The sequence below is a fragment of the Mastigoproctus giganteus genome, chromosome 2 (assembly GCF_048544385.1).
Source record: "Mastigoproctus giganteus isolate SK-2022 chromosome 2, ASM4854438v1, whole genome shotgun sequence".
Taxonomy (NCBI): domain Eukaryota; kingdom Metazoa; phylum Arthropoda; class Arachnida; order Uropygi; family Thelyphonidae; genus Mastigoproctus; species Mastigoproctus giganteus.
The window spans coordinates 240570636-240584337 of record NC_143576.1 but is presented as its reverse complement, the minus strand read 5'-3'; the positions used below and the strand labels follow the sequence as shown (position 1 = coordinate 240584337).

Below are 13702 nucleotides of genomic sequence, written 5' to 3'. Positions count from 1 at the left end.
AGCGAATGGATGGGTGAAATAGCAAGGTTTTTTTTTTTGGTTGTTTCTATATATGCTTGCTTTTTTGCATCATATGCTTCTAAAAATGCTAATGCTAATGATAACATTTTGAACTATTTGGAGTTAAGATTAAATATATTTTTTTAATTTAATATTTGTTATTATTAATTTAATTTTATTGCGATATATCGTAATAATATAGATATTTTATCGATACATTGAAAGAAAGACGTGGTTAAAGCTATACTCAGTTTTAGGAAAGCTTAAAAACGCAATGCAAAACAAAACATATTAAATGCAAAGATATTTGTCTATATGCAAATTTTAATCTAAGTTTCTTCTTTTCTTTGGTAAGTTCTTACTCTAAATACTTTAAAAACTCTTTCTTAAATACATTCAATTCATTTACGCGCTTATTACACTATAACATATTTTTTCAACTTCAATTCGTTCATATAATCTCTCTTATTACTTTCAATTCTAATTATTTGCAATTTATTCGAAACGTAATCATCAAATATTTATTTGACAGTTCCCCAGCTCTTCTTTGCTTCAACACCCAGCAAATCCATGGCGCATGCGCATTGTGAATAACAACTACGTACCATTAATGTTCAACTCGTAATTACCACAGAAGAGAAACCACTCTTGGAAGAAGGAGAGTGCATTTCTTTTACTAGATATTTCGAAATACTTTCAGTCATGAATAAGTCAAATGAAAGAGGAATAGCCGCGATTATTTTGCTTATAACAGTCTGTTTTATTCTTCCTTCAGGTTGTTATGGATTCAGTCACACCAATATTTCGAAATACGCATCTTCTGTCTATCGCACCAATAAGATGTTGGACGTTACTCCAATCTTAACGGTCCCAAAAGCTTCTATAAAAGACTGTCTAATTAGGTGTGTTCAGCTGAGAATGACAGAGATGCGTTGCCGATCATTTAATTATGGAAACAACAGCTGCTTTTTGCTGAATACAATTCTATGCGAACCCGAGATGGATTATAAGCTGGTAGATAAAGTGGGATTTAAATATTTTGATTTACTGGACACGCCAAGAGATGAGGTAAGATTTATATAAGTCATTAAATAATGCCATGATTTGTATATTTAAGAAAATATCCAGTACAAAGAGCAACTTTATTTCGGGATGTTTAGCGCTCTTTGGAATTCATGTAAAATTTTGTTTAAAATTTTACATGAATTTTATAAAACTTTAAAACGTTATTTTAAAGTTTTATTAAAATTCTGTTGCAATTTTACACTAATACTCCTTAAATATCATTTTAGAATTCCATATAAAAACAATTCTAACATACTACAAAGAGAAAATAATAATTAAATAATTAATTAATAATTATTATTATTTATTTATTTTCAGAATTCTTACCGAAGGTCAAAGCAGTGTCAAGAGAAAGGAATGTGCTCTGCTAGCTGTCGTAAGTTTAACTTACAAACTCCATTCCTCAGTTTAACTTTTGTTGCATATGGGCTCATTCATAAACTCATTTATGGAAACACTGTGGAGAAGGATATAATTATATTTGATCTTTTAATATTATTCTTTTTAAATTGAACTATCTTATTAATAAAATAAAATGTAATTTATGCCCAGATGGCAGGCCCAGACCATGGGCCTGGCATCTGGGGTGAATCCCCAGCCGGCAGAGTGAGATAATTTTGGTTTATTTTCGTTCTCAAAATTTCTTTAGGTTTGCGCTAATTTTGTCTGAGCCTTTGTATCACTTTTTCTGTGTTAGTAATAATAGTTTAGTAGTAGAGAATAGTTATACTAATTTAAGATAGTGTTATGACTAGAAGGAGGAGAGAAAGACCTCCGATTCTTCGGCTGAAGTGTCAGAGATACAAACAGAAGGCTTCGAAGAAGGCCTTCAACAGAAAAAGGATATTCCTCTAGTGGTAGTGAAGGATATGCGAGGAATGCGGGTGAATTCTGAGACCTCGAGTAGAGCCACCAGGTCTAGCTCGCATGAGCAGACCAGGAGGGCTACTCGACTTTGGCCTTTGCTAAGGTTTCAGGGTAAGGCGGCGGAAGCTCCTGGTGAACTGCTAGCCTGTGCTGGAGCTGTGCACCCGAAGAGGAACAAGCCCATGTTTGTGGAGGAAGCTTCGCAGACAAATGAATCAGGAAAGGCTTTATTGGTCTTGGAATAAATAAAGAAATAAGAAGGAAGCTCAGAGAGCTCCTGACAGATGAAGAATATGCCCTTCCAAAAAAAAGGTGATCCGATTAGTTCTGGTTCTCTGGGACATTATGGAGGAAGCAGTAATGGAAGTCCATGGAGAGAACAAGGACTTAGAAGTTAGAGTAGAAGTACCTGAATGTGGAATACCTCTAGTCAAGATGTATGCTGAAATGGCCACACTTCAGACGGAGGAGAAGCCGGTGGGGGTTCTTTTTGTTTGATTTAATTTGTATTTGAACCCTACTGAAGTCACAAGCCCACCCCACACTACGCAAATCTGACTGAAATTCACAGAAAATTCTAGATTCTAGAAGAGCATTAAAGACACATATTTTCTCAATAAATTTACAAACCTTTAATGAGTATTATATACAGCATTTACATAAAAAAACAAATAATTACATATATGCATAACAATTTCTGTATGTTTGAACCATACTACAGTACAATCCACTACCTCTCTCTCATCAACTATTCTCAATTTACGAATTAGTAACATCAGTTTGTATCAGCTGTATTTTACTTAATATGAATCCTCGATGATTACTCAATCATTTTCTTACATTAGTAAACTCATTTCAACTCTTATTACTCTTTTTGTATATTTGTTTCTAGCCTTTAACACATGAAGTGTTTTACAACTGGCATCCTCTTACCTCAATAATGTTCACTATAAATCACTCATTCTACCTTCGTTACTCTCTAGTTACCATCTTAGCCATCCCTCTTTACTCGTGAGGTTTCTCTATTAATAAAATTTCTTTCTCTTTACACCTCATCTGGTATGTCATCTTGTGTTGCCACCTGGCCTAAACTAATGATATAGATTAACATATCCTTACAATACTACCTCCATAAATATAATTTCTGTACTAATTCCTTTATACTATTACTTTTCCTTTATTTACCCCTCTGCCACACCTTCGTTATTTCATTATCATTAACATTCATAACAAATTGCCTCAACCTTAGTAACTAACTTGCCTAATACAACAGGAATGTTCCTTTTTTAAAGGGACTATCACTCAGTTCCTTACAGAGCTAGGTTATGAGTCCTTGAGTTCAGGATTCATGAAAAAAAAACAGCAACAGCCTACCAATTTCCTTGCGTTCAGGCTTCCTTCCTGGCAGAGAGGCTTTCTACCATTTCTTGGGCACTCTGCTTTCCTTAGTGGCAGACGGACTTTCTTTCTTTTCTTGGGCTCACATATCTGCACAACTGGCCATATCATTGCCTTCCGATGCTGGACCAGGCTTTCTTTCTTGCATGTTTGCATTAACCTTAAACTTAACCACCGCCTTCACTGCCTATCGTCATTGCGCTCTCTCTGTTTGTTCTCTTCTATTATTTAAATTACTTGTTTACCTTGCCACTATTTTAATTCACACATCTAAAACTGTCCATTCCTAAATCCAGTGTTTTTCCAACTTTAACTTTTATGACATTCAACCTAAATATTCAAACTTAATATTTACTATATTTAAATTAATACTCGGACATTAATACTAATTCTCACTTTCCATCGCCCTTCCTGGATTTATTTTAGCAAAATGAATATTTCTATTTTAATTTGTAAGATCTACATCTTACAAGCCGAAGACTAGAATTCTTTGGCAAAGCATGCTAAGTAAAACAGCAAGGACTTCTTTAACTCTAGAAGGAAGAGGTTCAATCAGATTGGTCCAATTAATATCGATTGATCGACTGTTGCTGATCCTGCTCAGATAGCTGATAATCTGAATGAGTATTTTGCATCTACTTTCACACATCAGGAGTTGTTAAGAGAGGAAAATGCAAGCAATTTATAAAACTCTAACAGGGTGCTTAATGATTTTGTAATAACTGAGAGCAAAGTGGAAGGGAAATTGTTGAAGTTAAACATAAGAAAGGCTCCTCAGAAGAAAGGCTGATCGGATCTATCCAGTTATATTAAAGAAGGCAGCAAAGCAACTAAGCAAACCCTTAGCCATACTTATGAGAGCATCCTTGGACTTAGGGGAATTACCAACGGACTGAAGATGTGCAAATGTATCCCAAATTCACAAAGGGGGGATCGAAGGGTGACACGAGTAATCGCAGACCAGTTAGTTTAACTTCTGTTCCGGGTAAAATAATGGAGTCACTGGTTAAAGATGCATTGCAGGATCATCTAGACAAGACTGCAGCAATAATTCAGACACGGCATGGGTTTGTTAAGGGAAAGTTGTTTGTTTGTTATTTGGTTTTTAGGATCATTAGCAACTAAGGCCATATTGCTCCGAGGATATGCCGTGGTCATTCACTGACCTTTCCGCATCCTCCGAATTTGGTGGTCACGGGCTCGAACCCCGGTTTAATCAAGGAGCGTGTGCTACGCACTGCTGCTCCTGCACGGAGGCGCCTTAAGGGAAAGCCTTATCTGACAAATCTAATTGGATACTATGATGTGGTTACAAAAGAACTGGATCCAAAACATAATTTTGATATCATACATTTGGATTTCAGGAAAGCTTTTGAAGCTGTTGCGCATGGAAGACTGCTGTATAAATTGGAGCAGTGTGGTATTAAGGGTAAGTTGCGATAATGGATAAAGGGATGGTTGAATGGGAGAAGACAGAGAGTGGTAATCAATGGACGCTGCTCTCCGTGGACTAAGGTTATTAGTGGAGTCCCTCAGGTTTCGGTGTTGGGTCCACTGCTGTATTGTATATTTATCAATGATATTGATGAGGGATATAACAAGCTTAATGTCAAAGTTTGCAGATGATACAAAGGTTGTCAGGGTTGTTAATGACAGTATCTGCTGCAACAGGATCTGGAAAAGTTGGACAGATGGGCTGAGAAGTGGCAACTGAAACTTAACATTGATAAATGCAAAGTACTTCATATGGGTAGAAGTAACCCCAGAGGAGCGTACTAATTGTGTTGTGCTACACTTAAGGTGGTAGAAAATGAAAAAGACCCGGGAGTAATTGTGTAGTCAGATATGAAGTCATGGGGTTTTGTCAATGATATACAGGAGGTTTGCTAGTAGGGGTGTTATCCCTTTGTTATTAGGGATAACACCAAAAGGGGTGTTATCCCTTTGTATAAGGGATAACACCTCAGGCCACGCCTTCAGTATTGCGTACAGATCTGGAGGCCTCATTTTAGGAAGGATGTTTAGTTGCCTGTGCGAGTATAGAGAAGGGCAACAAGATTTGTGAGAAGAAAAAAGGGTGGTCTTACCAAGAAAGGCTTAAGTTCGGAAAATTGCAGCGACTGGAGACTAGGCACTTGCGAGGTGATCCGTTTGAGGTGTATAAGGCCTTGAATGGATTGAGCAAGCTGAATTCTGATAGGATTCTTCCCAGATTACGAACCTGAGGGGGCATAAATTCAATTTGAGGAAAGACAGTTGTAGAATAGATGTGCGGAAATTTGCCTTTAGCCAGCGGGTGGTTAATTGCTGGAACAAACTTCCATCTGTCGTTGTGGAAGTTGATAGGTTGAATAAAGTCAACGAGGAACTGGATAAACTTTTTTAGGGAAGTGGATGTGTGAAATTGTTTTTTTTTTTTTTTTGACTGATGCTGCTATGCTAATATGCTTGCTTCCTTCTATCACATGGGTTCAATTATTACTACTACTACAATCATAGTGAAGTCGAAATCTGTACGATGTACTTTCAGTGATCAGATCAAGCATGGATTTTGGAGAGTATTTGACCTGTTCTTCCAAAGACAAAACTAATCTCTGTATACCGATTAGAGACCGAGGCGTTGCTACTGAAGCAGCGTCGGACCACGATGTGGCACAGATAACAGAATGTCCAGAAGTAAGGGAACTAGGCCTGAAGGTGGAGAGGCCTCTCGATTTCTCGATTTCAAACACTACAAGTTTCGGGCGTCTCTCAGGAGACGCCCGAAACTTGTAGTGTTTGAAATCGAGAAAAGTGTGACTAAAGAACATTTTCTTGAAGAGCTTTTTGAGAGAAATTTGGTGGAATGCGGGGTTTCGCAGAATCATGGACTGGTCATGGCATCGGGTCATGGCATCGATTTATAGACTGGCCATGGCATCGGGTGAGGGATCTCCTGATGCCGACGCAGTGTTATAGATGTATGACATTCGGCCATGTGGCCAGGCACGCACGGCAGACATGTTTTGTAGCCATTGTGCGGGGCGTGGCCACGCATTCAAAGAATACAGCAAGAGAGATGAGCCACCAAAGTACGCCAACTGTTAGAGGAAAAAATGTCCTTCAGAGCACACAGCAGTGGATAAAAAATGTCCTGATTATCTTAGGGCAATTGACATCATAAAGAGACGAACTGATTATGATGATTAGACATGGAAGCTGCGGTTGTTACTCGGAAGTACCTCCACCTTTGATTGGTGCTGGAGGGTAAGGCTAAAGGTGTTAATATCATGCATGATTTGAAGGGTGGCTGCCCCTGCTGGTAGCCTAGACTGCTGTTAAGTTTTGAATGCTAGGTTGTGTGTCGGAGGTGTTCCTTGCCTAGTGTGGGACTTTGATGTGAACAACGGGTGATGGCTTTCCATGATGGGAATTGTCGAATATTGTACTATGAACTCGAGATAGTTCGTAGTTATAAATGTCCTATAAATTAAAGGAATTGTTAACAAGTCTGTTATTATGCTGTGATTGCAGATAGCAGTTGCCAAGTTTTATGCCGAAGAGAGCGAGTCTCTCTTCTCCCACCTAGCTTGAGTTGGACTCTGGAGTGGGGTTGGGGTAAGGGATACTCGCTCCAGCAGTTCAGAAATGGTGGATTACAGTGTTAATTTTTAGTTGATCAACGAGTTGTTGATCGATTAGGAAGAGGTTTCCTGGATGGGGCGACCTACCTCCTGGTGGTGGGAGCGCAGACACCATCCCCGCCGCAAGGCAAAAGGTCGTTGCGTCCTTCTTATTAAGTTATGTTGTTGAACTTTGATATAGTAGTAGTAGTAGCAGCAGTAGTGGCATGTGATGCAAGAAAGCAAGTGTATGAGCTTATGCAGCATCAGCCAAAAAAAAAAAAAAAAAAAAATCACACCATTCCCTCCAAATGCCTGTCCAGTTCCTACTTAAATTTATTCAAACTCTCAACGTCCACAACGACAGATGGAAGTTTGTTCCAGCAATTAACCACCCGCCGGCTAAAGGCAAATGTCCGCACATCTATTCTACCTCTGTCTTTTCTTAATTTGAATTTATGCCCCCTTAGGTTCGTAATCTGAACAAGTGGAAGGATCCCATCAGAATTCAGCGTGCTCAACCCATTCAAGGCCTTATAGACCTCAATCAGATCACCGCGCAGGTGCCTAGTCTCCAGTCACTGCAATTTGCAGAACTTAAGCCTCTCTTGGTAAGAGGATCCCTTCATTCCCCTCACTAATCTTGTTGCCCTTCTCTGTACACGCTCAGGTAAATCTACATCCTTCGTAAAATGAGACCTCCAGACCTGTATGCAGTACTCAAGGCGTGGCCTGACCATTGCCTTATACAGAGGGATAATCACCTCCTTTTCCCTGCTAGCAAAATTCCTATATATCATTGACAAAACCCCATGACCTGCCCTGGCAGCCTGTCTGCATTGCTCAGAAAACGTCATATCTGACTGCACAATTTCTCCCAGGTCTTTTTCATTTTCTACCACCTTAAGTGTAGTACCACACAGTTGGTACGTTTCTCTGGGGTTACTTCTACCCATATGCAGTACTTTGCATTTGTCAAGGTTAAATTTCAGTTACCACTTCTTAGTCCATCTGCCCAAATTATCTAGATCCTGTTGCAGTAGCACACTGCCATTGCTGTCATTAACAACCCTGCCAACCTTTGTATCATCTGCAAACTTCGACATTAAGCCTGATATACCTTCATCAATATCATTGATAAATATACAAAACAACAGTGGACCTAACACCGAACCCTGTGGGACTCCACTTATAACATTAGTCCAAGAAGAGCAGCACCCATTGATTACCACCCTCTGTCTTCTCCCACTTAACCATCCTTTTAACCATTGTAGCAACTTACCCTTAATGCCATTCTGCTCCAATTTGTACAATAGTCTTCCATGCGCAACAGTGTCAAAAGCTTTCCTGAAATCCAAATATATGATATCAAAATTATTTTTCGCATCCAGTTCCTTTGTAACCACATCATAATATCCTATCAAATTTGTCAGACAAGACTTTCCCTTAACAAACCCATGGTGTGTCTGAATTATTGCTGCAGTCTTGTCTAGATGATCCTGCAATGCATCCTTAACCAGCGACTCCATTATTTTACCCGGAACAGAAGTTAACCTAAATGGTCTGTAATTACTTGTGTCACCCTTCGATAGCCCTTTGTGAATTGGGGATACATTTGCACATCTTCAGTCCGTGGAAACCTCCCCTGAGTCCAAGGATGCTCTCATAATTAAGGCTAAGGGTTTGCTTAGTTGCTTTGCCGCCTCCTTTAATATAACTGGATAGATCCCATCCACCCCAGGTGCTTTTCTTATGTTTAACTTCAACAATTTCTCCTCCACTTTGCTCTCAGTTATTATATATTAACCATCAAAGGTTAAAATACAACTGAAGCTGAGAACTAGCGGCATATGGGCGGAACTGCCAGCTGGGTAATTAGGACAAAGCCAAACTATTATTCTTAGGCCACCCTAATAATTAAATTCATCTCTGTGCTGTGCATCTTATGTCTGTTAATTGCGTGTGTTCTCTGGTCGATTTGTCTGTTTTGCTGGACGAAAAACCCCAGTTTCTGGGAGAAAAACCTTGCTGTCTACACCTGAGACCGACTAACTCAGCCAACGAATGCAAAAAGCCCATTAAAGTTCCTCGCGTCATCGACGGGATTCGAACCCGGGCCTTTTCCACCCGGTGTGGGGGTGAAGGTGACGATACCACTGTGTTACTTGTGCAGACACCAAATGACAATGACAAATCTCACCAGCAAAACGTTGGTCAATACACACGAAGGGTCCTAGTTCTTGCCAGCAAAACATGCCCCATGTTAAGCAATCACCGCCACCTGCCGTGGTAGTGGGCACCATGCATGATAGGTCCAGGGACTCGTGTTGCTTGCGCAACACATACCAGCACTCTTGTTCCCAGTCCTTCAGTATCTAAATAGCGTGTTGTTTCCAACAGAGCATTTGCCGTCGATAATGATCATCAGTGAAGAGAAGGCGTCTCTTGGTCATCTGCTATGGAACCATCATACGTCTAAGTGCGTGGTGCATCGTTATTTGGGATATCATTTTTGTATTGCCCATATTATATCGCGATGCCAACTATCGCACAATGGCCTGCCGTCGAGCCGATACAACGCGCTGCACCCTTCGCTCACCACGAACATCCATCTTGCTCAATCCCTTACAGTTTTGTTGGTGGGAGCTGATTAGACCCGTTCGGTACCATTCTTTGTACACCATAACCATAGTGAGCAGTGAGCAACCGAGCCGTTTCCAATATGGAAGCCAATCGTACAATCATGCCCTTTTAAAATTTCCTGATATCTTTTACTGTCCCACAATTGCTACTTTATCTTGCAGGACCAGATGCAAATTACCACTCCCCTAGTGTACGAAGCTGTTCAGTTTTTTATACTGCGAGCTATGCGACCTAGGCCATTAGGAATGGGACTGTCATAATTCAGTGATCACTGAGTGTATATACAATATGTTACCAAAATATTGGGACAGATGTCGCGACGTTCGGCTTCTTTTCATCTGTAGGTAGTCTGTGAAACCGGTTCGAGAAATTTATAATGTGTTTCGATGGAAATACTTTTATTTCTCAATTCTTCCATCAGTTTTAATTAATGTAAAAAGTGATGTTGGTCTTCGTGGACAAATCTTTATACGTCTTTCCAATTATTCACACAGCTGTCTTGCTGAGCTTAAATCGGTATCATGCCCAAACACGCGTTCACACGCATGAGACGCTGTCATGTGGTTCAGTCTTTTTCTTGAAACACATTTAAACTGTAAGGGCAGGTCTCTTACATCAACACGTTCTCAAAAAAACAGACCGCTTCGGCGGTCTGTTTTTTGAGAACGTGTTGATGTAAGAGGCAGAATGAAATGCTGGTTTTAACGACTGGATGTTCAGATGTCATAATTTCAATATTGAAATCAATTGTAGAATTGATTGTAGTCCTGCTATTAAATAACTTTACACGTATTTCAAGAATCCTTACAACTTGGAATCCTGGAAGGATTCCAGGATTCCAGGGAGTCCAAAGGCAGGTAAGAATCTAAAATTAAGCTTCAGTCGCTGGAGTCTAGGCCACAGCATCTACAGTTAAGAGTACCATACAGAGGCAACTCGTTGCAAAGGTCTAAGAAAAAAAAAAATAATAATAATTTAAATCTAGCTTGGTAGTCTGCGCCAGACGCACCAGTATCTTGTGTCAGTAGACGTACCTGTGTCTTGTACGATTGAATCACCAGGGACCAGCATTCATGTGGCATGATTTCCACACCTTCTGCAGGCCATTCCACGATGAATCCATGCGCTTTTCTGAGGACTGAAGGAATTGGGGGTGGGAAGAACATAATTGCTATTAGGTAACTACCCAGCGTATTGGTATACTATTGATGCCTTGGTCATATTTCCTGGAACTAATGTTTTAGAAAGACCTCTATATAATATGATACATAACCATCATAATTAATGTATATTCTTCAGATTGGTGTAACGTCAGAAGTGGGGTCTCCCAAGGATTGGTTCTTGGACCACAGTTGTTTCTGGTTTTTATAAACAACATTGATGAAGGGATAAATAACGTGATGCCAAAATTTGCAGATAATGTAAAGATTGGGAGAGTAGTTAATGCACAGTGCCAAGCAGCACTCTTTCAGGATGACTTGAACGTGCTTCAAGATTGGTCAGTAAAGTGGAAGATTTTAATGCAGCAAAATGCAAAGTCCTACACCTGGGGAATGCACTTGGTGGAGATGAATTAAAAACAGTAGAGGAAGAAAGGGATCTAGAAGTTACAATATGAGCAGATATGAAGTGTAATCCGGCGGCCAGGAAAGCTCATGGTGTCCTATCGACGATTTATTGAACAATATCCACTTTATAAGACGCAGTTGTAAGACTGCATTTCGAATACTGTATCTAAGTATCGAGGCCTCATTTGAAAAAAGACATTGACCTTCTTAAAAGGCTCCAAAGAAGAACAACTCGCATGGTGGGATCGGCAAAGGTGGAATCGACCTTACGAGGAAAAGACTTCGATCATATGGGCTACAGAGCTTGGCCACCAAACACTTTAGGGGGACCTGACTGAGGTTTTTAACAAGTTGCCCTCGCGGGTTGAGGCTGACAGTTTGAATGAATTCAAGGATCAACCTTTATTTGAATATATTCTTAAAATTAATCTCTAGTCTAAATTCCAATTATTAGTTCTATATTACTCCAAAATCCTCTAACCTTATCCAAAAGGGATAAAGATCAAGATAATATTTAACATTTTTCTTCTCTTTTACAGCAAAATACAAGTTTATTCCTCCTAACAAAAACTTCTCGGAGGCCAAAGCAGCTTGCGAGATGGAAGGTGCCATCTTAGCCACTCCGAAAACCATGGAAGCTCACAAGGAACTTGAGAGTCTCTTAAAATATGCAACCGCCCCTCATGCTTGGATTGGCCTCCAGAAAAATGGCTCGGATGCATTTCGATATACTGACGGAAGTCTACTTTCTGAAGATTTCTCACTGTGGGGAAAAGATCAACCAAATGACAGTGGAGGAACTCAAGAGTGTGTGGTAATGAGTGCAGATTTGGGATATTTATGGAATGATTTCGAGTGTCACAAAGCTGTCCCCTTTCTCTGCCAGTTTATTGTAGTCTGAATCACAGCTGTCAGGGTCGGTCCTTTTGGAGATGTTTGCAGTAGGAGCAACTAATCGGGCCTCAGTTTGAAAAGGACTCCTTATCCAAACAATGGGAGGACCTCAGACCCGGGAAGCCAACCAATTAATTCTTTCACTCTGGACCCTTGAATTTTAGGACCGGCCCATGGGAGCTGACTTTTCTTTACTCTTTTATGACTTTTAGCCTCCTCTACCATCTACCTACCTTAGTTTATTCTCGAAAATTCTTATAATCTACACCATAATCGCACATTTTTGAAATTTATCACAAAAATTCTAATATTTCTAATATAAAATTGTAATATTTTTGCAGAGCGAGTTTATTCTAATAAACTCGAAGCTTTGAAATATATGTCCATAAATTTTAAACAAATTAAATACATTTTACTAATAATTTGTGGTTTAAAATATTATTATAATTGAGTTTATAGGTGATATTTGATTTTCAGTTGAAATAAAATTATTTTATGTGACTATATTAATTTTATAAATCGCATTTGAGCATAGCATTCCAGGAAAAATTCATGTATAGAACACTAGATGGCGCGATCTGTAAACACGAATAACCGTTGACAAAATAAAATATCAGTATAGTGTTCTATTGAAGTTTTTCATTAACTTTTTAAAGAGAAACTCTGCTACAATTTCCTGTTCAAGTATAGAACAACTGTTGAAGTAAAAGTTCCCAGTGAATTGAATTTATTCTAAAAGCGATAAATATAATCAATTCAAATGAATGCTCTCCTCCCAACTTGTTTTGAATATTTAAATAATGTTATTTTAGACTACCAGATGGCAGTACCATCACCTATCGTTTTATCCACATCTTCACATATTATTAGTAATATACTGTTGTTATTTTATTAATATTATATGTGTTCTGTAGTCAATTTGCTATTGGCTGGACGAAAAAACCCAAGTTTCTGGGAGTACAAACTATGCTCAGGTCCCCTGAGACCGATTAACTCAGCCACGTTGTGAAAAAGGCCCATAAAAATTCCTCGCGTCATTGGTGGGATTCTAACTGAGGTCCCAACGGGATCCCAACTGTGCTACCCACGAGGGGATGATGATACTCTTACCATTACTAATGATATCACATAACTTGTTAATTTATCTACTAGGATACCAGAGAGGGCCATGCAAATGAGGGTGTATTGGATGCGCCTCACAAGGGCTTCCGATCTAGGGAGCCTCAATCGAGCGAACCATCAAAGTCTCAATATAAATAAAGGAGGCCCCTTAATCCCTTTTGCATCCGGGCTCCCAAGTACCTTTGCACAGAGTAGACGGTTAATATTAGTGATCCTCAGATACCTATCACAAATTGGCGATGGTTTCTTCTCAACTGGAGTCTCAGTTCAATGGCTATTCTTAGCCTTAGATAAACTGGAATTTCAATAGAAAAAAAATGGTTTAGTAGATTTTGTTAGTTTTTTATATATATATATATATTTTTAAAGAAACCCTTCTGGTTCTTGAATGGAGCGGTTGGGATTGATAGCACAGTTACTGCTGTATTAGAACAGAGTGTAAAATTCAAATTTGACCAGAGTTGACCAATGCTAACAATTCTTCAGGAATGTTTCATCAATGATATACTAAATTTCAAGTTTATGAACATCTGCACCACAATG

At 39.2% G+C, this 13702-nt stretch overlaps 1 protein-coding gene across 1 annotated transcript; it reads left to right on the top strand.

Annotated features, from left to right (window-relative positions):
• The first annotated feature begins 666 nt into the window (after positions 1-666).
• LOC150090302 (C-type isolectin Sp-CL4-like) lies at positions 667-12264 on the top strand. Its single transcript, XM_090369071.1, has 3 exons — positions 667-1068; positions 1384-1441; positions 11683-12264. Exons 1-3 carry the CDS (start codon positions 703-705, stop codon positions 12042-12044), a joined length of 786 nt encoding a protein of 261 aa, XP_090225197.1. The 5' UTR covers positions 667-702; the 3' UTR covers positions 12045-12264.
• The last annotated feature ends 1438 nt before the right edge of the window (positions 12265-13702 follow it).

What these genes read in the sequence shown, in the direction of transcription:
- LOC150090302 (XM_090369071.1), top strand. Translation starts at nt 703, where the DNA reads ATGAATAAGTCAAATGAAAGAGGAATAGCCGCGATTATTTTGCTTATA. An exon ending in TGGACACGCCAAGAGATGAG is followed by an intron (nt 1,069 to 1,383) that starts GTAAGATTTATA and finishes ATTTATTTTCAG; the next exon opens with AATTCTTACCGAAGGTCAAA. An exon ending in AATGTGCTCTGCTAGCTGTC is followed by an intron (nt 1,442 to 11,682) that starts GTAAGTTTAACT and finishes TCTCTTTTACAG; the next exon opens with CAAAATACAAGTTTATTCCT.